This window comes from Leptodactylus fuscus, chromosome 1 (genome assembly GCF_031893055.1).
Source record: "Leptodactylus fuscus isolate aLepFus1 chromosome 1, aLepFus1.hap2, whole genome shotgun sequence".
Taxonomy (NCBI): Eukaryota; Metazoa; Chordata; class Amphibia; order Anura; family Leptodactylidae; genus Leptodactylus; species Leptodactylus fuscus.
The window spans coordinates 193,717,325-193,741,727 of record NC_134265.1 but is presented as its reverse complement, the minus strand read 5'-3'; the positions used below and the strand labels follow the sequence as shown (position 1 = coordinate 193,741,727).

The 24,403-nt window shown below is 43.9% G+C and overlaps 1 protein-coding gene across 1 annotated transcript in view; it reads left to right on the top strand.

Moving 5' to 3' along the window:
• The window catches only part of MED26 (mediator complex subunit 26), a 42,352-nt gene extending 18,951 nt beyond the window's left edge, over positions 1-23,401 (top strand). The window contains exons 2-3 of the mRNA XM_075281329.1: positions 19,293-19,367; positions 20,850-23,401. Coding sequence (XP_075137430.1) covers positions 19,293-19,367; positions 20,850-22,517 — 1,743 coding nt within the window. The 3' untranslated portion in view covers positions 22,518-23,401. The remainder of the gene's footprint in view (positions 1-19,292; positions 19,368-20,849) is intronic.
• The last annotated feature ends 1,002 nt before the right edge of the window (positions 23,402-24,403 follow it).

Below are 24,403 nucleotides of genomic sequence, written 5' to 3'. Positions count from 1 at the left end.
GATCCTGAATGGAATACACTGTCAGTGTATTCCCGTATACCCGATATATACCCCGATACCCGTTCCAACGGTGTGCCCCCCCACCTTCACCCCAGAAATACCCTGCAAGTCCCCTAGCAATAGAATTGGGGCTATATACACCCACAATTTTTACTACTGGTATACAGTGCCATTGTCTGACTGGGAATTCAAAGAATATATTGGGAATACAAATACCCTCATTTCTTGCTACTGCCATATAGTGCCAGTTTCTGACTGGTAATTCAAAGAATATATTGGGGTTACGTGCACCCACAATTTTTACTACTGGTATACAGTGCCATTGTCTGACTGGGAATTCAAAGAATATATTGGGAATACAAATACCCTCATTTCTTGCTACTGCCATATAGTGCCAGTGTCTGACTGGGAATTCAAAGAATATATTGGGGTTACGTGCACCCACAATTTTTACTACTGGTATACAGTGCCATTGTCTGACTGGGAATTCAAAGAGTATATTGGGAATACAAATACCCTCATTTCTTGCTACTGCCATATAGTGCCAGTTTCTGACTGGGAATTCAAAGAATATATTGGGGTTACGTGCACCCACAATTTTTACTACTGGTATACAGTGCCATTGTCTGACTGGGAATTCAAAGAATATATTGGGGTTATAAATACCCTCATTTCTTGCTACTGCCATATAGTGCCAGTTTCTGACTGGTAATTCAAAGAATATATTGGGGTTACGTGCACCCACAATTTTTACTACTGGTATACAGTGCCATTGTCTGACTGGGAATTCAAAGAGTATATTGGGAATACAAATACCCTCATTTCTTGCTACTGCCATATAGTGCCAGTTTCTGACTGGGAATTCAAAGAATATATTGGGGTTACGTGCACCCACAATTTTTACTACTGGTATACAGTGCCATTGTCTGACTGGGAATTCAAAGAATATATTGGGGTTATAAATACCCTCATTTCTTGCTACTGCCATATAGTGCCAGTTTCTGACTGGGAATTCAAAGAATATATTGGGGTTACGTGCACCCACAATTTTTACTACTGGTATACAGTGCCATTGTCTGACTGGGAATTCAAAGAGTATATTGGGAATACAAATACCCTCATTTCTTGCTACTGCCATATAGTGCCAGTTTCTGACTGGGAATTCAAAGAATATATTGGGGTTACGTGCACCCACAATTTTTACTACTGGTATACAGTGCCATTGTCTGACTGGGAATTCAAAGAATATATTGGGGTTATAAATACCCTCATTTCTTGCTACTGCCATATAGTGCCAGTTTCTGACTGGTAATTCAAAGAATATATTGGGGTTACGTGCACCCACAATTTTTACTACTGGTATACAGTGCCATTGTCTGACTGGGAATTCAAAGAATATATTGGGGTTATAAATACCCTAATTTCTTGCTACTGCCATATAGTGCCAGTTTCTGACTGGTAATTCAAAGAATATATTGGGGTTACGTGCACCCACAATTTTTACTACTGGTATACAGTGCCATTGTCTGACTGGGAATTCAAAGAGTATATTGGGAATACAAATACCCTCATTTCTTGCTACTGCCATATAGTGCCAGTTTCTGACTGGGAATTCAAAGAATATATTGGGGTTACGTGCACCCACAATTTTTACTACTGGTATACAGTGCCATTGTCTGACTGGGAATTCAAAGAATATATTGGGGTTATAAATACCCTCATTTCTTGCTACTGCCATATAGTGCCAGTTTCTGACTGGTAATTCAAAGAATATATTGGGGTTACGTGCACCCACAATTTTTACTACTGGTATACAGTGCCATTGTCTGACTGGGAATTCAAAGAATATATTGGGGTTATAAATACCCTCATTTCTTGCTACTGCCATATAGTGCCAGTTTCTGACTGGGAATTCAAAGAATATATTGGGGTTACGTGCACCCACAATTTTTACTACTGGTATACAGTGCCATTGTCTGACTGGGAATTCAAAGAGTATATTGGGAATACAAATACCCTCATTTCTTGCTACTGCCATATAGTGCCAGTTTCTGACTGGGAATTCAAAGAATATATTGGGGTTACGTGCACCCACAATTTTTACTACTGGTATACAGTGCCATTGTCTGACTGGGAATTCAAAGAATATATTGGGGTTATAAATACCCTCATTTCTTGCTACTGCCATATAGTGCCAGTTTCTGACTGGGAATTCAAAGAATATATTGGGGTTACGTGCACCCACAATTTTTACTACTGGTATACAGTGCCATTGTCTGACTGGGAATTCAAAGAGTATATTGGGAATACAAATACCCTCATTTCTTGCTACTGCCATATAGTGCCAGTTTCTGACTGGGAATTCAAAGAATATATTGGGGTTACGTGCACCCACAATTTTTACTACTGGTATACAGTGCCATTGTCTGACTGGGAATTCAAAGAATATATTGGGGTTATAAATACCCTCATTTCTTGCTACTGCCATATAGTGCCAGTTTCTGACTGGGAATTCAAAGAATATATTGGGGTTACGTGCACCCACAATTTTTACTACTGGTATACAGTGCCATTGTCTGACTGGGAATTCAAAGAGTATATTGGGAATACAAATACCCTCATTTCTTGCTACTGCCATATAGTGCCAGTTTCTGACTGGGAATTCAAAGAATATATTGGGGTTACGTGCACCCACAATTTTTACTACTGGTATACAGTGCCATTGTCTGACTGGGAATTCAAAGAATATATTGGGGTTATAAATACCCTCATTTCTTGCTACTGCCATATAGTGCCAGTTTCTGACTGGGAATTCAAAGAATATATTGGGGTTACGTGCACCCACAATTTTTACTACTGGTATACAGTGCCATTGTCTGACTGGGAATTCAAAGAGTATATTGGGAATACAAATACCCTCATTTCTTGCTACTGCCATATAGTGCCAGTTTCTGACTGGGAATTCAAAGAATATATTGGGGTTACGTGCACCCACAATTTTTACTACTGGTATACAGTGCCATTGTCTGACTGGGAATTCAAAGAATATATTGGGGTTATAAATACCCTCATTTCTTGCTACTGCCATATAGTGCCAGTTTCTGACTGGGAATTCAAAGAATATATTGGGGTTACGTGCACCCACAATTTTTACTACTGGTATACAGTGCCATTGTCTGACTGGGAATTCAAAGAGTATATTGGGAATACAAATACCCTCATTTCTTGCTACTGCCATATAGTGCCAGTTTCTGACTGGGAATTCAAAGAATATATTGGGGTTACGTGCACCCACAATTTTTACTACTGGTATACAGTGCCATTGTCTGACTGGGAATTCAAAGAGTATATTGGGAATACAAATACCCTCATTTCTTGCTACTGCCATATAGTGCCAGTTTCTGACTGGTAATTCAAAGAATATATTGGGGTTACGTGCACCCACAATTTTTACTACTGGTATACAGTGCCATTGTCTGACTGGGAATTCAAAGAGTATATTGGGAATACAAATACCCTCATTTCTTGCTACTGCCATATAGTGCCAGTTTCTGACTGGTAATTCAAAGAATATATTGGGGTTACGTGCACCCACAATTTTTACTACTGGTATACAGTGCCAATTTCTAACTAGGAATTCAAAATGCGCAAGGCTCCCGGAAAGGGACGTGGACGAGGCCGTGGGCGAGGTCGGGGGAATGGTTCTGGGGAGCAAGGTAGCAGTGAAGCCACAGGGCGTCCCGTGCCTACTCCTGTGGGGCAGCAAGCATTGCGCCACTCCACAGTGCCAGGGTTGCTTGCCACATTAACTAAACTGCAGGGTACAAACCTTAGTAGGCCCGAGAACCAGGAACAGGTCTTGCAATGGCTGTCAGAGAACGCTTACAGCACATTGTCCAGCAGCCAGTCAGACTCTGCCTCCTCTCCTCCTATTACCCAACAGTCTTGTCTTCCTTCCTCCCAAAATTCCGAAGCTTTACAGAACAATAACCCAAACTGTCCCTGCTCCCCAGAGCTGTTCTCCGCTCCTTTCATTGTCCCTCAACCTGCCTCTCCACGTCACGATTCCACGAACCTAACAGAGGAGCATCTGTATCCAGATGCTCAAACACTAGAGTCTCCTCCATCTCCGTTCGATTTGGTGGTGGATGACCAGCAACCCACCCTCATCGACGATGATGTGACGCAGTTGCCGTCAGGGCATCCAGTTGACCGGCGCATTGTGCGGGAGGAGGAGATGAGACAGGAGTTGGAAGAGGAAGTGGTGGATGATGAGGACACTGACCCGACCTGGACAGGGGGGATGTCAAGCGGGGAAAGTAGTGTGGATGTTGAGGCAGGTGCAGCACCAAAAAGGGTAGCTAGAGGCAGAGGCAGAGGTCAGCAGCTTAGGCGAAGCCAGGCCACACCCGGAATCTCCCAAGATGTTCCAGTTCGTACCCAGCCCCGAAAAACTCCCACCTCGAGGGCACGTTTCTCGAAGGTGTGGAGTTTTTTCAAGGAATGCGCCGAGGACAGATATAGTGTTGTCTGCACAATTTGCCTCTCGAAATTGATTAGGGGCTCTGAGAAGAGCAACCTGTCCACCACTTCAATGCGCCGTCATTTGGAATCCAAGCACTGGAATCAGTGGCAGGCAGCAACGGCAGGACAAAGGCCGCCTGCCGTTCACGCCACTGCCTCTGCCTCTGCCTCTGCCACTGCCACTGCTGACTGTGCTGGCGATGCACTCCAGAGGACGAGCCAGGACACCACTTCATCTGCCTCCGCCACTTTGTTGACTTCTACCTCATCCTCCCCTGGTCCTGTCTTATCTCCTTCTCCTGCACCATCAAAGGCACCATCAGGCGTTTCTTTACAACAACCCACCATCTCTCAGACATTGGAGCGGCGGCAGAAATACACTGCTAACCACCCACACGCGCAAGCCTTGAACGCCAACATCGCTAAACTGCTGGCCCAGGAGATGTTGGCGTTCCGGCTTGTTGAAACTCCCGCCTTCCTGGACCTGATGGCAACTGCGGCACCTCGCTATGCCGTCCCTAGCCGTCACTACTTCTCCCGGTGTGCCGTCCCCGCCTTGCACCAGCACGTGTCACTCAACATCAGGCGGGCCCTTAGTTCCGCGCTTTGCACAAAGGTCCACTTGACCACCGACGCGTGGACAAGTGCATGCGGACAGGGACGCTACATTTCACTGACGGCACACTGGGTGAATGTAGTTGAGGCTGGGACTGCTTCCCAAACTGGCCCGGTGTACCTCGTCTCCCCGCCTAACATTCCTGGCAGGGACACGAGAAGAACACCCCCCTCCTCCTCCTCCTCTACCGCCTCCTCCTCCGCCACCGCCTCCTCCTCCGCCACCGCCTCCTCCTCCGCTGTTAGATTGACCCCAGCTACGAGTTGGAAACGTTGCAGCACTGGCGTTGGTAGACGTCGGCAGGCTGTGCTGAAGCTGATCAGCTTGGGGGACAGACAGCACACTGCCTCCGAGGTGAGGGATGCCCTCCTCGATGAGACGGCAATATGGTTTGAGCCGCTGCACCTGGGCCCAGGCATGGTCGTTTGTGATAACGGCCGGAACCTGGTAGCAGCTCTGGAGCTTGCCGGACTCCAACATGTTCCATGCCTGGCCCACGTCTTCAACCTAGTGGTGCAACGTTTCCTAAAGAGCTACCCCAATGTTCCAGAGCTACTGGTGAAAGTGCGGCGCATGTGCGCCCACTTTCGCAAGTCGACAGTAGCCGCTGCTAGCTTAAAATCTCTCCAGCAACGCCTGCATGTGCCACAACACCGGCTTTTGTGCGACGTCCCCACACGCTGGAACTCAACGTTTCAGATGTTGAATAGAGTGGTTGAGCAGCAGAGACCTTTGATGGAATACCAGCTACAAAACCCTAGGGTGCCACAAAGTCAGCTGCCTCAGTTTCACATCCATGAGTGGCCATGGATGAGAGACCTTTGTGACATCCTACGGGTCTTTGAGGAGTCCACAAGGAGGGTGAGCTCTGAGGATGCGATGGTGAGCCTTACAATCCCGCTCTTGTGTGTTCTGAGAGAATCCCTGATTGACATCAGGGATAACTCAGATCACACAGAGGAGTTAGGGATAGCATCCGATCCGTCACAGCTGGAGAGTAGGTCCACACATCTGTCCGCTTCACTGCGTTTAATGGAGGAGGAGGAGGAGGAGGAGGAGGAAGAAGAGTTGTCCGATGATGTGATGGTGATACAGGAGGCTTCCGGGCAACTTCGAATCGTCCCATTGTTGCAGCGCGGATGGGTAGACATGGAGGATGAGGAGGAAATGGAGATTGAACTTTCCGGTGGGGCCAGAGGAGTCATGCCAACTAACACTGTGGCAGACATGGCTGAGTTCATGTTGGGGTGCTTTACAACCGACAAGCGTATTGTCAAAATCATGGAGGACAACCAGTACTGGATCTTTGCTATCCTTGACCCCCGGTATAAAAACAACATCTCGTCTTTTATTCCGGTAGAGGGGAGGGCCAATCGCATCAATGCTTGCCACAGGCAATTGGTGCAGAATATGATGGAGATGTTTCCAGCATGTGACGTTGGCGGCAGGGAGGGCAGTTCCTCCAGTAGGCAACCAAGTTCTCACCGGTCCACACAAACGAGGGGCACACTGTCTAAGGTCTGGGACACCTTGATGGCACCCCCTCGCCAAAGTGCCGCCACGGAGGGTCCTAGTGTCACCAGGCGTGAGAAGTATAGGCGCATGTTGCGGGAATACCTTTCCGACCACAGCCCTGTCCTCTCCGACCCCTCTGCGCCCTACACGTATTGGGTGTCGAAGTTGGACCTGTGGCTTGAACTTGCCCTATATGCCTTGGAGGTGCTGTCCTGTCCTGCCGCCAGCGTCCTATCTGAGAGGGTGTTCAGTGCAGCCGGTGGCATCATCACTGACAAGCGCACCCGTCTGTCAGCTGAGAGTGCCGACCGGCTCACTTTGATAAAAATGAACCACCACTGGGTAGAGCCGTCATTTTTGTGCCCACCTGTGTAAAGCACCCCAACATGAAACTCCATGTCTGTACTCAACCTCTCCAATTCCTCCGCATCCTCATACTCATCCACCATAAGCGTTGCACAATTCTGCTAATACTAGGCTCCCTCCACCCTGATTTCCCCCAACTCTGCTGGTTAGAGGCTCCCTCCACCCTGATTTCCACCAACTCTGCTGGTTAGAGGCTCCCTCCACCATGAATTTGCCCAAACTGGGCTGTTTAGAGGCTCCCTCCACCATGAATTGGTCCAAACTGGGGTTTTTAGAGGCTCCCTCCACCATGAATTGGTCCAAACTGGGCTGGTTAGAGGCTCCCTCCACCATTAATTGGTCCAAACTGGGCTGGTTAGAGGCTCCCTCCACCATTAATTGGTCCAAACTGGGCTGGTTAGAGGCTCCCTCCACCATGAATTTCCCAAAACTTGGCTGTTTAGAGGCTCCCTCCACCATTAATTGGTCCAAACTGGGCTGGTTAGAGGCTCCCTCCACCATGAATTTGCCCAAACTGGGCTGTTTAGAGGCTCCCTCCACCATGAATTGGTCCAAACTGGGCTGGTTAGAGGCTCCCTCCACCATGAATTTCCCAAAACTTGGCTGTTTAGAGGCTCCCTCCACCATTAATTGGTCCAAACTGGGCTGGTTAGAGGCTCCCTCCACCATTAATTGGTCCAAACTGGGCTGGTTAGAGGCTCCCTCCACCATGAATTTCCCAAAACTTGGCTGTTTAGAGGCTCCCTCCACCATTAATTGGTCCAAACTGGGCTGGTTAGAGGCTCCCTCCACCATGAATTTGCCCAAACTGGGCTGTTTAGAGGCTCCCTCCACCATGAATTGGTCCAAACTGGGCTGGTTAGAGGCTCCCTCCACCATGAATTTCCCAAAACTTGGCTGTTTAGAGGCTCCCTCCACCATTAATTGGTCCAAACTGGGCTGGTTAGAGGCTCCCTCCACCATGAATTTGCCCAAACTGGGCTGTTTAGAGGCTCCCTCCACCATGAATTTGCCCAAACTGGGCTGTTTAGAGGCTCCCTCCACCATGAATTGGTCCAAACTGGGCTGGTTAGAGGCTCCCTCCACCATGAATTTCCCAAAACTTGGCTGTTTAGAGGCTCCCTCCACCATTAATTGGTCCAAACTGGGCTGGTTAGAGGCTCCCTCCACCATGAATTTGCCCAAACTGGGGTGGTTAGAGGCTCCCTCCACCATTAATTGGTCCAAACTGGGCTGGTTAGAGGCTCCCTCCACAATTAATTGGTCCAAACTGGGCTAATTAGAGGCTCCCTCCACCATGAATTGGTCCAAACTGGGTTTTTTAGAGGCTCCCTCCACCATGAATTTCCCAAAACTTGGCTGTTTAGAGGCTCCCTCCACCATTAATTGGTCCAAACTGGGCTGGTTAGAGGCTCCCTCCACCATGAATTTGCCCAAACTGGGCTGTTTAGAGGCTCCCTCCACCATGAATTTGCCCAAACTGGGCTGTTTAGAGGCTCCCTCCACCATGAATTGGTCCAAACTGGGCTGGTTAGAGGCTCCCTCCACCATGAATTTCCCAAAACTTGGCTGTTTAGAGGCTCCCTCCACCATTAATTGGTCCAAACTGGGCTGGTTAGAGGCTCCCTCCACCATGAATTTGCCCAAACTGGGCTGTTTAGAGGCTCCCTCCACCATGAATTTGCCCAAACTGGGCTGTTTAGAGGCTCCCTCCACCATGAATTGGTCCAAACTGGGCTGGTTAGAGGCTCCCTCCACCATGAATTTCCCAAAACTTGGCTGTTTAGAGGCTCCCTCCACCATTAATTGGTCCAAACTGGGCTGGTTAGAGGCTCCCTCCACCATGAATTTGCCCAAACTGGGGTGGTTAGAGGCTCCCTCCACCATTAATTGGTCCAAACTGGGCTGGTTAGAGGCTCCCTCCACAATTAATTGGTCCAAACTGGGCTAATTAGAGGCTCCCTCCACCATGAATTGGTCCAAACTGGGTTTTTTAGAGGCTCCCTCCACCATGAATTTGCCCAAACTGGGCTGTTTAGAGGCTCCCTCCACCATGAATTGGTCCAAACTGGGCTGGTTAGAGGCTCCCTCCACCATGAATTGGTCCAAACTGGGCTGGTTAGAGGCTCCCTCCACCATGAATTTCCCAAAACTTGGCTGTTTAGAGGCTCCCTCCACCATTAATTGGTCCAAACTGGGCTGGTTAGAGGCTCCTTCCACCATGAATTGGTCCAAACTGGGGTTTTTAGAGGCTCCCTCCACCATGAATTGGTCCAAACTGGGGTGGTTAGAGGCTCCCTCCACCATTAATTGGTCCAAACTGGGCTGGTTAGAGGCTCCCTCCACCATTAATTGGTCCAAACTGGGCTGGTTAGAGGCTCCCTCCACCATGAATTTGCCCAAACTGGGCTGGTTAGAGGCTCCCTCCACCATGAATTGGTCCAAACTGGGTTTTTTAGAGGCTCCCTCCACCATGAATTTGCCCAAACTGGGCTGGTTAGAGGCTCCCTCCACCATGAATTGGTCCAAACTGGGGTTTTTAGAGGCTCCCTCCACCATGAATTTGCCCAAACTCTGCTGGTTAGAGGCTCAATCCACCCTGATTTTCAAAACAAATGTTGGTGCCAACCTCAACTTACTACAAGGGCCAAATTCACTGCTGGTGACAAGCTCTCCTCACTGCAAGTGCCAAATACACATGTTTCAAGGTGTTTTCCTACTGTCAGAGAGGTGGTATTGAGTGTGTAAAGTGTGTAGTTGTTAGGCTGTGATGTTGGGGTAATAGAGGGTCTTTGGTGTGTTAGATGCCCCCAGACATGCTTCCCCTGCTGTCCCAGTGTCATTCCAGAGGTGTTGGCATCATTTCCTGGGGTGTCATAGTGGACTTGGTGACCCTCCAGACACGGATTTGGGTTTCCCCCTTAACGAGTATCTGTTCCCCATAGACTATAATGGGGTTCGAAACCCGTTCGAACACACGAACATTGAGCGGCTGTTCGAATCGAATTTCGAACCTCGAACATTTTAGTGTTCGCTCATCTCTAGTCGTATCCATGGCAACCGATCAAGATAAAAGACTGTCACCACTAAGATAGTTAGAGAAAATCTTTAAAACTCTGCAGAATGTTTAATTACTTATATTTGCAAAACTGTTTAACTTTTAATTATCTACAAATATAGATATGATTATGTGCATGGGAATACCCCTTTAACCCCTTAGTGAGCAGCCTATTTTGGACCTTAATGACCAAGCCAAATTTTGGAAATTTGCCCTGTGTCACTTTATCAGTGAATAATTCTGTAACAGTATAGCACATCCAAGCGATTCTGATATTGTTTTTTCGTGACATGTTGTACTTTACTGAGAAGGTAAAATTAGACTGATATAACTTGTGTAAATTTATTTAAAAACTCCCAAATGCTGAAAATTATGAAAATTTTTCAATGTTTTCCATTTTTAGCTGCGATATCTCACATATACACAATAATACAGGGCAAAAAAGTTAGTAGTTATATACTTCCAAATGTTCCTTTTGTGTTTCAAGCATATTTGAATTATTTTTAGCATATTTGAGTAACTTAGACAATTTACAAGTTTATCAAGTTTATAAGCAAATTTTGGAAATTTTGAGTTTGTCATTTTTTCCTGTACCAAGCTCTGTTTGCAGACAGGAATTGGTGGAATAATGACAGAACCTCCCATTAAATGACCCAATTTGGAAAACTAGACCCCTTCAGGTATCCTTTGAGGGGTATAGTGAGTATTTTGATCAAATATTGTTTTGCAAGAATTATTACAAATGATGAAAAAAATGACATTTTCATTTTCTTCAAATATATGTCATTTTAAAGCCAGTTTTTTTGCACACAACACATTAAAAAAAAGAAACACACCCCAAAATATATCACCCCACTTCTCCCGTGTTAAAATATGTTCACTTTGTGGCCTTAGTCCTATGTACGCACATACAGTAGGGCCTAAGAGGTAGGGAGGGCCAATTGGATTTCAAAACACAAATTTTGCTTGCAGTTATTTTATGTCCATTGCACATTCAAACAAGATTTGAGTTACCAAAGCAATTGAAACCCCCCCATAAATGACCCCATTTTATAAACTAGACCCCTTAGGGTATTCATTGAGGGGTATAGAGAGTACTTTGACCCCATAAGTTTTGAGAAAATTTGCGTCAAACAAAAAAAAATCATACTTTTTACACAAGTGTCATTTTATAGGCAGTTTTTTTGCACATAACACATGAAAATGAAGAAAAACACCCCAAAATAGATGACCCCATTTCTCCTGTGTTCAAAAATGTACACTTTGTGGCCTTAATCCTATGTACGGACGCACGGTAGGGCCCAAAAAGAAGGGAGCACCAACTGGATTTCAAGACACAAATTTTGCTTGCAGATATTTCAGGCCCATTGCACATTCAAACAAGATTTGAATTAACAAAACAATTGAAAACCCCCATAAATGACCCCATTTTATAAACTAGACCCCTTAAGGTATTCATTGAGGGGTATAGTGAGCATTTTGACCCTATAGCTGTTTCACAGATTTTACTAACCTTGGGATGTGTAGGTTAAAAATTACTAAAATGTCCCTTTATCCCCAAAGTTTTCATTTTCACAAGGGGTTAAAAGAGAAAAAGCCCCCCACAGTTTGTTACACAATTTCTCCTGAACACGGCAATATCCCATATGTGGCCATAATCTGCTGTATGGGGACATGGTGGGGCTTAGAATGGGAAGAGCGCTATTTGGCTTTTGGAGGGCAGATGTTGCTGGAATAGTTTTCAGGTGCCATGTCGTATCTGCAGAGCCCCTAAAGTACCAATACAATGGAAAGTCCTCAGATGTGACCCCATTTTAAAAACTACACCCATCAAGGAATGTATCAAGGGGTATTATCATTTTGAGCCTAAAAATGCTTCCCAAAAATTAATGTACAGAATGAAAATTTTAATTTTTAAAGAAATCTGCCATCTCGGTGCCCAATACGTTGCACCCACTTTGTGTTGTCAGAGACCTGCACTCCTAAAACTATTAAGGGGCCATCCCGAGGGGCAGAAAATTATATATCTGGGTGTAAACTGCTGCTTGGGCACACAGCAGGGCTCAGAAGGGAAGGAGCACTGCGCTTTTTAGCTATTGGGGTACAGCGTTAGAGGGACTTTTGGGGCGCCATGTTGTTTTTGCAGAGCCCTGGAGGTGACAGTAAACTGGAATTCGCCAAGAAGTGACCCCATTTTGTAGGGGAAATTTTAGGGTCTCGGCAAATATGACATGGTGTCCAAACACCAACAATCTAAATCTGCACTCCAAAAGCACATAGCGCTCCTTCACATCTGCGCCCTGCTGTGTACCCAAATGGCAGTGTATGCCCACATGTATGACACTGGTGTACCCTGGATAACGGACTTAATGCCATGTGTGGGTAGAATCGGCTGTTTGGGTACAGCCGGGCACAGAAGGGAAGGAGCGCTATTTTGGTTTTTGGAGCACAGTTTGGTTTTTGGACGTCACTTTTGCAAAGCCCCTGAATTGCCAATAAAGTGGAATCCGCAGACATGTCACCCCATTTTGGACACTAGCCCACAGATGGGATTTATCAAGTGGTGTAGCGAGCATTTTTAACCCTTGAGTGTTGCATTTATTTGTTTTTCAGAAATGAAATTGCGGCTGATAATGAGAAGTTAAAAATGAAGTTTTCCAGAGATTCGCCATTTCAGTATCTGATATGTTGTGCCCGACTTATGTCAGCAGAGACACTCCAAACTCTGGTAAGCAGGTATCCCGGGCACAACAGCTTTTAGAGCGTTCATCTCTGATACAAGGTGGGCACAACATATTATGCACTGAAATGACAGATTCCTGGAAAAATGGTCATTTTCACCTTTCACAATCATCTGCGTATTCATTTATGGATAATAAGTTATAGCAACATTTGGGGGTTAAAATGCTCTCTGTACCCCTGGATAAATCCTTCAGGGGTGTAGTTTCCAAAATAAGGTCACATACGAGGGGATTCCACGTTACTGGCGCTTCAGCTCTGCAAAAGTGTCATGGCATCCAAAAACCAAACCGTCTGTGCTCCAAAAACCCAATAACCGTTCTTCCCTTCTGTGTCCGGCTGTGCCCTAATATCAGTTTATACCCACATATGACATTATGTACGTTATCCCGGGTACACCAGTGTCATACATGTGGCATACATGGGGCTTAATCTGCAGTTGGGGTACACAGCAGGGCGCAGAAGGGAAGGAGCGCGATGCGGCTTTTGGAGTACAGATTCAGATGTTTGGTATCTGGATGCCATGTCATGTTTGTAGAGCCTGTAAGGTACCAGAAAATTGGATTCCCCAAAGGAGTGACCCCATTTTGAAAACTGCACCCCTCAAAGAATTTCTCAGGGGGTGTAGTGAGTATTAGTATCCCAGATGTGACTGCACAGCGGATGGCGAAGAGGGAATATATAAGCTGTGCGGAGAACATTGCAAACACCAAATTCCCTACTATGTCCCAGTAGCTCCTATGATTGGGGGAGTCACTCTGGGGGTCACTTTGGGGTCACTTCTGGTGTCTGTTCCCTCATAAACTCTAAATCTGGGGTGTCCCCTGATATTCGCTCGCACAGCTTATATATTCCCTTCCTGCCGCAGCCAGTTGTGTTCTAATGATTTGGCGATTTTTGGGGTTGTTTGCCTTCACATTACTAGATGCTATATTTTCTTTATTTTTCTGGTGACGTGGCCATATAAGGGCTTGTTGTTTGCGGGATGAGATGCATTTTGTAATGACACCATTTTTGGGTGCCTACAACTTATTGAATACATTTTATTAACTCTTTTTTGCTGGATTTTCTAAAGAAAAATCAATTCTGGCATTGCATTCTACCTTTTAAATTTTTCGCCATGCAGCGTACAGTATAAGTAACATGTGACCTTTATTCTGCGGGTCGGTACGGTTACAGCGATACCTCATTTGTTATTTTTTAATGCGATACTAATTCTGTAGAATAAAAACACATTTAGGGACATAAATCAATGTTTTTTGTATCGCCATCTTCTGAGAGGCGTAACATTTTTATTTTTTGATTGACAGTGTTGGTTGAGGGCTTATTTTTTGCAGGACAATGTGCGCTTTTTATTGGTACTGTTGTGCAGTGATTATGACTTTTTGATCACTTTTTATAGCATATTTTGTAAGGTGAGATGGCGAAAAATCACTACTTCCAGCGGGTTTTTTCCGGGTTTTTTTTCCGACGATCACCGTATACATTAAATATTGTTGCAGTTTTATTGTTCAGATTGTTACGGACGCGACGATACCAAATATGTATTGTTTTTATTAACTTTTAGGTTTTTTTTTTAATATAATTCATTTTCTATAGAAAAAAGGGAATTTTGGGGCTTTATAAGTTTATTCATTTTTATCAGACACTTTATTTATTTTTCACTTTTTTTCTCTTACTACTTCATGTGTCCCTTTAGGACACTTGGATTAGTGATGCTCTGATAAAAGCATCACTAATTCTCTATTAGACGCTGCAGGACACAGCTGTCAGTGTCTTGCAGCGTCTGGAGGAAGTCAGACGCAGGGGCTGCCTGCGTCTGACTTCCTCTTAAAGCGGCAGGATCAACCAGGTATTGGGGGTCTCTTGGAGCTTGGGGTCACTGGCCAGACCCCAGGCTCCATGTTAGAGACATCGGCACCCCTCTATCTCGCCGCGGGGGGTGCCGATTCGGCCGGCACCGTCACGGAACCGCTTCAGTTCCGTGATCATGTTTGATCACGGAACTGAAGGGGTTAAAAACCCCCGATCGGAGACCCCTCCGATGGGGGGTTATGGAATGGGGTCTTAGCTGTTAGATACAGCTAAAATCCCATCCAATTATGTCGGCACTTACAGGGAATCCTTCCCTGACTGCCCGACGTAGTTTTCCTATAGGGCAGTCAGGAAGGACCTGCAAGTGCCGACGTAGATTCCCTATGGGCCGGTCGTTAAGGGGTTAAGGCAGGGTTGACACTACCTTTTGGATTCTGTTATGTAGGGGTCTGGGAAATTGGCACATTATCGTCAGTGTGAGTATGCGCAGAAGCAACAGACAGTAAATGATGGCTATCAGTTACCCATAGACTTCAATATTGGAAAATAACAGACACCTGATGTCCGTCATGAATCCTTTTTGAACAGACATAAGTCCTGCATGTAGGATATTTTGTCCACAAAAAAAAATGGACATGTGATTGAATGGGCATATAACTGACGTTAATGGACACAGATGAAATCCCATTGAAATGTTTGGAAAGTTTAACGGTTTTGTGACTGTTCTGCTAGTGCCCATTGCTAAAATCTTGTAACGGACAATAGCAATGGAAACTACTGACTGTCTCCAACAGTAGTGTGAACACCTCCTAAGGGTGAGCATATCCTTTTTGAAAGTTAGTTACTTAAAAAAAAATTGTTTTTATTATTTATCATTGAACCTGACCCCCTTTGTTTGTGCAACCCAGCATTATTTCCCTAAAACTAAAATGAAATAAATATGGTTATCCTCACTGTATCTGAAGCACTTTCTGCTTGGTCTTGACAAGCAGTCTCGTAGGAATCCTGCCAGAAAATGCTGATGTTTGTACGCTCTTGCTCTGCTCCATCTTTGGCAATGGGTTCCAGTTGTCTCTAGGTTCAGACTCTTCAGCGCTGTGGCATTCTGAGACCTCTCTGTCTCTGCTCTACTCCTGTTGCTTATACGTAGATTTGTTCAGCCGAACAAGAATTCTGTCCCCACTGGAAAACTAAAAAGGTATAGGTGGATATTCTCTTATTAGACAAATCACATTGGTGTGTCAGTGTTGGCCTGAAAGTGGCCAACACCTGCACTATTGTTTTACAGTGAAAAAAAAAAAATTGTTGTAAAAGTTTAGGTACACAACTGCCTATTTTACAACTGACGGGACAGGCTGCTGCTCCAAAGATCGATAGAAGTTTGCAGCGGAAACTTCACTAGATAAGCTTTCTTATTTAATGTTTATAGATATTAAATTCTCATTTCATATGACACCAAAAGCAAGTTTGTAGACTTTATAATGTCGGAGTTAGAACTTTACTACTTTACTCTATACACTTATTATCCCCATAATATTTCCAAACTGCAGAATAAAGTTGTGTATTTTATGCCGCACATTAAAGGAGTTTTCCGGGTTTCTCCTCCTTCCTCACCACCCCCTCATTCCTCACCAAGCCCCTCCTCCTCCTTCCTCTCTCTCCTCCCTGTCTCTCTAACTATCCCACCTTTTCCTAAAAGAAATTACTTTCAGAAGACAATATAAAAAGATCAATTACTTGCATAAGTAAGAGACAATGGGTCTGATTTCTTTTCTTCCTCCCCGTCATCTGTCCTGCTTGTGACAGGCATTGAAATCCTAACAACTGCTGCCATCATACTTGTAGGTATTTACACCAGAGATTTCATTACTAGCTGCTTCCTATCACCACTATTCACCAGAGCTGCAACTCCTTTATTTTTACAGTCCGACTTTGACTCCTTTTATCAATAGCTGATGGCCATGATTAGGCAGAAGTGTTTAAGCTCCACTTAATTCATTAGAAAAAAATTATCAATTATAATTCCTAAGAAACTATTTCTTTAAATATTACCATTCATGGGCTCATAAGTGTAAAGCCAGGGAGGCTACACTGTCATCTTCAGTATGACTTGTGTGTCAGGAAATGTCTAATCTTTAGCTATAACAAGATGGAGAACTTGTGTGGAACAGTCCAGGCAATTTCAGCTTGCCCAAAATTCAGGTGGAACGGTTATCCCTGAAAAGACATGTCATTTTCAGCAGGTGTCTATAAGATCACATGACCCAACAGATGGCAAAAATTAATTGTGTTTTTATACAGACATAATGGAGTAACTAAATAGATTAATGCTAACTTAATTATATGCACCAAATCCCAAAATTGTGTTTTGATCAACCAGATTCAACACTGGCGCTCCTACTAACATGTCTGAATGTTTAACAATGAGGTCAAGTGCCATTGTCCTTAGGGAAACGGATAAGACCGTGGAGGATGAAAGGGCAGAAATATTGGGATCACAGGGCAGAGGAAAAGCATCATCTCAATCTCATCAAATAAATCCAGATTTCTGTTGCACCAAGTTTCTGGGAGGGTCAACTTCTGGCACGACCAGCATGAATTAACAAAAAAAAAAAAAAAAAAAAGTGGTGAGGCTAGTGGAGTAATGGTGTTTGGTATTCCAGAGTCTGCTGAGATCCGTGTACGAGTATATATGTCCATGGCAAAGACTAGCTAAAGGTATTGATGCAGTTCTGAAGGCCGATATAACATTCTAATGAGAACATCTGTAAGCTAAATGTGTAGAATAAACATATAAGGTTCTCTTTACATTTCTGGCAAGGATTCTGACTGATCCTTTTTGAACTGGTGCAAGCTAGCACAGATATGAACCAAACCTTAGTTTCCTTCTTGTCAGTTTTTGCCTGGAGTAATGTGTTTGAGTCAGTCAAAAAAAAAAAATTTAAAACCTGAAGCTAGCTGAAAATGTGAGCAAAGCCTAATAAAAGAATGACCCTTTTAAGTTCAGATACCGAATACAGAGTAGTCTTTATTAGGCTTTATTAACAAGTGTATCAAACATCCCAATGTAAACATATGCAAGAATAACTGATTTGGGAACTTTTTTGTCATGGTGTAGAATAAAAGCAAGTGATTTAAACACTTTAGGATGAGCTGGAAATTGTAGTTTCCTACTGAATACTTAGAGGACCTTTCAATCGCTTAGGGCACATGTGGTTTTTATATATAGCTAGAAAGCAGACAGTGTGCTGAATTCAGCGCACTATCGGCTTTCCAGATCTGTGCCCCGGGTAAAGAGCTATCGGTCCCGGTACCATAGCTCTTCACCATCAGAAGGGCGTTCCTGACAGTCAGTTAGAGACACTCACATCAGCGCCTATAGCGCTGTACAGTGTGAGCGGGGAGGAAGGTCCCCTCCCCTCCTGATACTACTCGTCTATGGGCGAGCACTGCGAGCAGAGGGAGGGGGCGTTCCTCCCCGCTCACACTGTACAGTGCTATAGGCGCTGCTGTGAGGAAGGGTGTCCCTGACTGACTGTCAGGAACACCCTTCTGACGGTGAAGAGTTACGGTACCGGCACTGATAGCTCTTCACCCGGGACACAGATTGTGAAAGCAGACAGTGCATTGAATTCAGCACACTGTTGGCTTTCTAGCAGTATATAAAACCGCATGTGCTCCAAGTGATGAAAGGTCCTCTTTAATGGGAGTCTACCACCACTAAAATTACTTAAAATACAAGTGGCATAGTAAAATTCTTTTTATGTCAAAAATCTCCCTACTGAAAAAAAAACCCACATAATGTGCATAAAACTGACATTTTATCTGGCTATATTTTTTTAAGACTTATGTATCTTCATGGTTTTGAAAGGAGATAACCAAGAAACAGCTATTCTGGTATTCTTCCAGCTAGTGGCTCATAGAAATGAATGGGAGACGTTTTATTAGGCAGATTTTGCCTCAAAATCTGTGTGCGTTGGTGTTGCGATTTTTGCTTGCTTTGAGGCCTCAATAATCCCATGCGCCATAATTTAAGTATCTGCTAGCCAGGAACTGGCATACGGTAGATTTCAGATATATCACACGCCAGTTTTCTGTCGTAAGTCACAGGAAAAAATTTTCGTGCTGAGCTGTGGCCACCATGCTCCATTCGCTTTCATTAAAAATGATGAGCAAGTTTCTAAATGAACAATTTGGCACATTGTGCACCAGAGATGTGCTTCATTTACGCCCATCTATGCCATAAAACTGGCATGGATGGGTTAGCCTCCCACTTTTGAATTGCAAATATTGAAACGTATTTGACAAAAAATATCTGGCATAGTAGAATAAAATGCTAGAATTGTCTGTAAAAAAAATTACAGGAGCATTTCTAATTTACTAATAAAGGTTAGATGTACAAAATAGTGCAAACTAGTTATTGAACTAAACCAAATTGGTCTAATTTCTAAGTCTTGCTTTCGCTCCCGTTCTTTGCATTCTGGTGGACTATGGGTTTGTAACTTCTGTCTTTATTACAAAAAGTAAGTCACCGCACTGGCTGAACTAGCTGTCCAGCACAGAAATGCAACACAAGTTATGAGGAAATTTTGCCTTGACTGACTACAATCCATTTATTGACTTCAAATTTATTTATTTTATTTTTTAATCTCTATGCAGATTCTTAACATGGTGGCTGTGTTAGAAGTGATCTCCAGCTTGGAGAAGTATCCCATTACCAAAGAGGCACTGGAGGTAGGTGTAGTATTTTTGATAAATGTGGGATTCACAATTACAAACCCAAGCTTCAGGTTTTATTAGAGCAACATGGGGACTGTGGCTACCCATGCAAGTCGTGCAACCAAAACATTGTTAGGGGGCCTTCACACTGGCGTCGGTGTCCGATGCTTATGTCCGCGGAAGATTTTAGCATTGGACACTAGCTATGTCCTTTACAATTTGCATTATTTTAAATGGGACATCATGTAGTGTCTGTAGGTGTCCTTAAGTGTCCGTTTACATGTAGGATTTAGCTGTCCCCTTGAAAAATCGGACATCTTTGTAAACGGACACTTAAGGACACCCACGGACACTACATGATGTCCCATTTAAAATCATGCAAATTGCAAATGGACACAGATAGCGTCCGATGCTAAAATCTTCCGCGGACATTAGCATCGGACACCGACGCTAGTGTGAACCCTGCTTTACTCGCCTGCAACTTTGTAGTGAGACTTCACATTGAGTCACAGCCTCACTCAAAACCAATACTTGTGATGCCCCAGTGTCAACTATTGACTATATACAAAATATAATCAGCTGGGTGCCTAAAGTAAATTGAGGGCCCCTCATCTTTTCCCTAGCAGCAGTCATGTAAAAAAAAAGGATTTGAATGTTGTCTCAACATACCAAGTCCTTTGTTCCCATAGGATTCAAAGCTCACTTTCCTCTCCCCTTTGAAATAAACCATATATGCTTGGCTGAATAGAAACGCTTACTACAACCTGCAGTATACTCTCAAATCTGCAAATCGGAATTATTTTTTTTTCCCCACTGCTCTTGAATAGGTGTTTTTTTTCTTTTTTACATCTCATTCACATGCGTTATAAGCTAAAACCCCACCTCTCAGAAACGCAGCTTTTTTTTGTTGCAGATTTGCAGTTTCTTGAGCCAAAAGCCAAGAGTGGATTGAGCAAAAGGTTGAAGTATAAGAAGCTTTCTATATATTTCCAATTCCTTTTCTAGCCATTCTTGTCTTTGGCTCATAAAACTGCAACAAAAAGCTGTGTTTCTGCAACGTGGGGCCTTGGCCATAAAGTACTTTTTTGAGTGAGGTGGGGGCGTCTCTTTTACCTGTGAATGGTAAAGTAAAAAGAGAAGTTGGGCTACATGCACACAACTTGGCAGGGCCTCACCATTTATCATTTTCACCAGTTTGATAGTGTAACTGATGCCTGAAATCTAAAACCACTTACCAGCTACCATAGATTATAGTCCATCAGAAGATGTGCCTGATTTTTGGTGGTGTGCCCCTTGTCATAAATTAGGTGCATTCTCCTGTGCAGACTTTAAGGTTTTAGATGTAGATGTTTTTCTCTAGTGCTGCTTGCATAACTGAGTGTTTCATTAGGCAGGAAAACGGAATTGGCTGGGTCACTGTAGAGATTAAAAATTAAATGCACCTAAGAAATAAAATGTGAAAATATTCTAATACCTATTTACTTATTTATTACACAGGAAACCAGATTAGGAAAATTGATCAATGATGTTCGGAAAAAGACCAGCAACGAGGAGCTTGCCAAACGTGCAAAGAAACTGCTGCGTAGCTGGCAAAAACTGATAGAGCCTGTACAGCAGAATGAGCAATCGGCCAGAGGCACTCCGAATCCACCAGGTTCTGCCAATGGAGGCAGTACCCACAACTGTAAGGGGGAGACAACCCCATCTGTACTGTTGAGTGGCAAGCCTGTTCAAGACCTCAAAGTTCGGAATGATATTCAGAAGGCAAATTCTCCCAAGACTGAAAAATTGGCTAATAGGAAAAGAAAGGGGGATCTTAGAGATGGTACCCAGGGGCCTGCTAACAAAGTGGCCAAACCTAGTCATGAGCTGTTTCCAAATTCCTCACCCCTACCAACAAATGGAATTGGTGGTAGCCCCCCTGAAAGTTTGCTCAGTCCACTTGATGGCAGCTCACAGACTAACCGGCTGGAGACTGAGAATGATAAGCATGGCAAAATCCCTGTAAATGCTGTGCGGCCTCACACCAACTCCCCAGGACTTGTAAAACACCCAAGCACTTCCTCGTTGTTGAAAGCGGCCGTCCTGCAGCAACATAGCGTAGCATTTGAAGATGCCCATTCTCATCAACCACGTAGTCCCCGCTGTTCTTCTTTCAGCCCTCGTGGCACTAGAGCAGAGCTAGTGGCACGGCAGCACACCACATATGCACCAAAGGGTTCTGCGCCCAGCCCCTCCCAAAGGCTGCCTGGAGTGGACACTGCACATACACCTTCTTCTCAATCCCCTGGCCACCCTGCTACACCTCCTGCCATAGCAAAAAGACTTGAGTCTCCGATAAGAGAGATGGCAATCTCTTCACCTCACAGATCTGTGGAGCAGCCACTCCCTGCTGACTGGCACCACCAGCAGTCTCCTAGGATTACACAACAGCACACGCCACGAATCAGTCAGCCCTATATAGACCCTCTGACACCACGCAGTGGCTTTTCACCAGAGCCCTCCAGAGTGGATAGCGATGATGCTACATCTGGATCAGACAGTCGAAAGAAAAAGAAATCCCGATATCGGGGTGAACAAGAAGGGTATTCTACAGATGGGACTAGCAAACAGACACGAGTAAAAAAGGATCGTAAATTAAAATTTGATTTCATGACTGGGCAAATAAAACCCTTAACTCACAAAGATCCAGCTCAGAATGAGAGTTCAGCCCCCTCAGAACAGCACAGGACTGAGACAGATAAACAGGACCCCAAATTTGGTCTGCCAAGTCCTTTTGAGCAGACAAACTGGAAGGAATTATCTCGAAATGAGATCATCCAGTCCTATCTCAATCGGCAAAGCAGCTTGTTGTCTTCCTCTGGTGTACAGACGCAGAGTGCGCATTATTATATGTCTGAATATTTAAAACAGGAGGAATGCACTAAGCGAGAAGCCAGAAAAACTCATGTTTTAGTGCCACTTGCCCTACCTAGTGACCTGCCTGGAAAAAACAGGGAAATAACTAGTGCTGACATAGACAGACTACATGAACAACATTGGCCTGGTGTCAATGGCTGTCACGATACACAGGGCAATTGGTATGATTGGACGCAGTGCATTGCCTTGGATCCACATGGTGATGATGGTAGATTAAACATCTTGCCTTATGTCTGCCTAGACTGAGCACCTGTCCAAAATCTGCTTTCTCATATCTGCAGTCTTCACTGCAAACCATAGGTCGCTTGGCGACCACTGCTCAATATGGAAGATTTAAATGAGAGAGGAGTTCCCTGTTTCAGGGAATGTGGAGGGTGGGGTTGTAGAGCGCCTGGAAGAGGAGAAGCTTTGTGTCCACTACATCTTGGGAATTGCCTTCCCCTGCCGGAGCTCCCCCTACTGTCTGCTACACCTGTTCTTTTGTGCTAAATGCTGCTACCGGTTTACTAAAGGATTGAAGAAGGGGGTCAAGAAATGCAATGGAAGGGTGTGCGTTTGGAGTTTTGAAACTCCTATAGCAAGTTGGCTGTAATAAAAAACAAAAAATATGTGAAAATTCAAGTGTTAAGTTCAAATCTACCCTTTCAAATGCAAAAAAAGTGAATTTTCCGGTACCTGATAAAGGGCTGGAGTAAAAAAAATATATATATATATATATGAGACAGGTACCTAAAACTTATGTGAAAGAGGATTTAATTAAGTTGAGAGTAAGTTACCATTACAGAGTATGCATTTATTTATTTGAAATTTTCTTTTCTTTTTTTTCCCCGTTTTTTCTTTTTTACATATTTTATTTCCATTTGAAAATTTAACAGTAAAGTGTCCCAAATGGAGGGGCAAATTATTCAAGTGTTCAGTTCCAAGCATCACAACTGGTCCCTGTATCAAGAGTAGGGGAAGAGTCTTAAAACCATTCATTCCCTACTAAGTTTTACTTTTTCGTTTAAAGATTTGTATTAACCTCCCTCAGCCTCTGTATTTGTTAGGAACTGATCCCTAAGCTGCTGCTAATCACTGTGTGTAGAAGCCCAATACTGAATCAGATTTGGTATTGACTCTTGTTTTAAAAAGCACATTTTATCACTTTATTTTCAGTGTTTTCAGGTCCCATCCTTTGTCAGTTCTTCAAACGACCCTCACCTCCAAAACTTCAAGGTGACGGATGGTGCTAACAGCTTCTAAAATGTCCAGACATAATACAGAGGGGGCTGGTTTGTATGCTGGGAAAACAAAAATAAACACAAAAACAAAACTACTTGCTATCATTCCTTTTAGATGTAATCTGCCTTATGGGATCTTCATCATAAACATAATTTTTTTTTTCTTTTTTCTTTTTTTTTCTTTGCAAAAAATAAAACCTAAAAAGAAAAAAACAAAAGCCTTAGTTGAATGTACAGTAAGTCTTCTGTATTTCTGATATGCAGAAGAGGGCAACTTTGCTAATTTTGGTCCTTTCGGTGGACAAATTGTGATATAAATGTGGAAACCATAATAAAAAAAAAATACAAATTGTTCATAGTTTGGTGTTATTTGAGAGACATGGAAGAGAATTGCCTAAATCTATGTACGATTACCTTTTATGAGGTGTTTTTTTTTTTGTTTGTTTAATAAATTTGAAAAGTTGGTTAAGGTAGGAATGGTCACAAAGGTTTGGTAAGGCTTGAACAGGGTTGTATTTCATATATACCTGCAGGGCCAGCTACAGGTACATGTGGGCCCTTGGGCAGCAGAACCTCAAGGAAGCCCCTTTTGAAGCATCTCAACAGAAATTGATTGTTTTTTTGCTGAAGCAGACCTACTGGAGTGGACTCTAACATAGTCCATTCCATACACGTACATAGAATTGGTGGACATCTGTAGCATCTCTCACACTCTCGACCCCCACATAGCATAGTGCCCCATTTCCACACACTATAATGTCCTACAGTGGCCCTGTCACACACGTCCCATAGTGTCCCCTATGGTGTTTCTTGCAAAAAAAATTTGGGGGATCACCACCCACAAGTTATTGTACCCTGGGTTCTTTTCAGACCCCCAAGTATAATGAGAGATAGGTAATTAACATTGTGGTT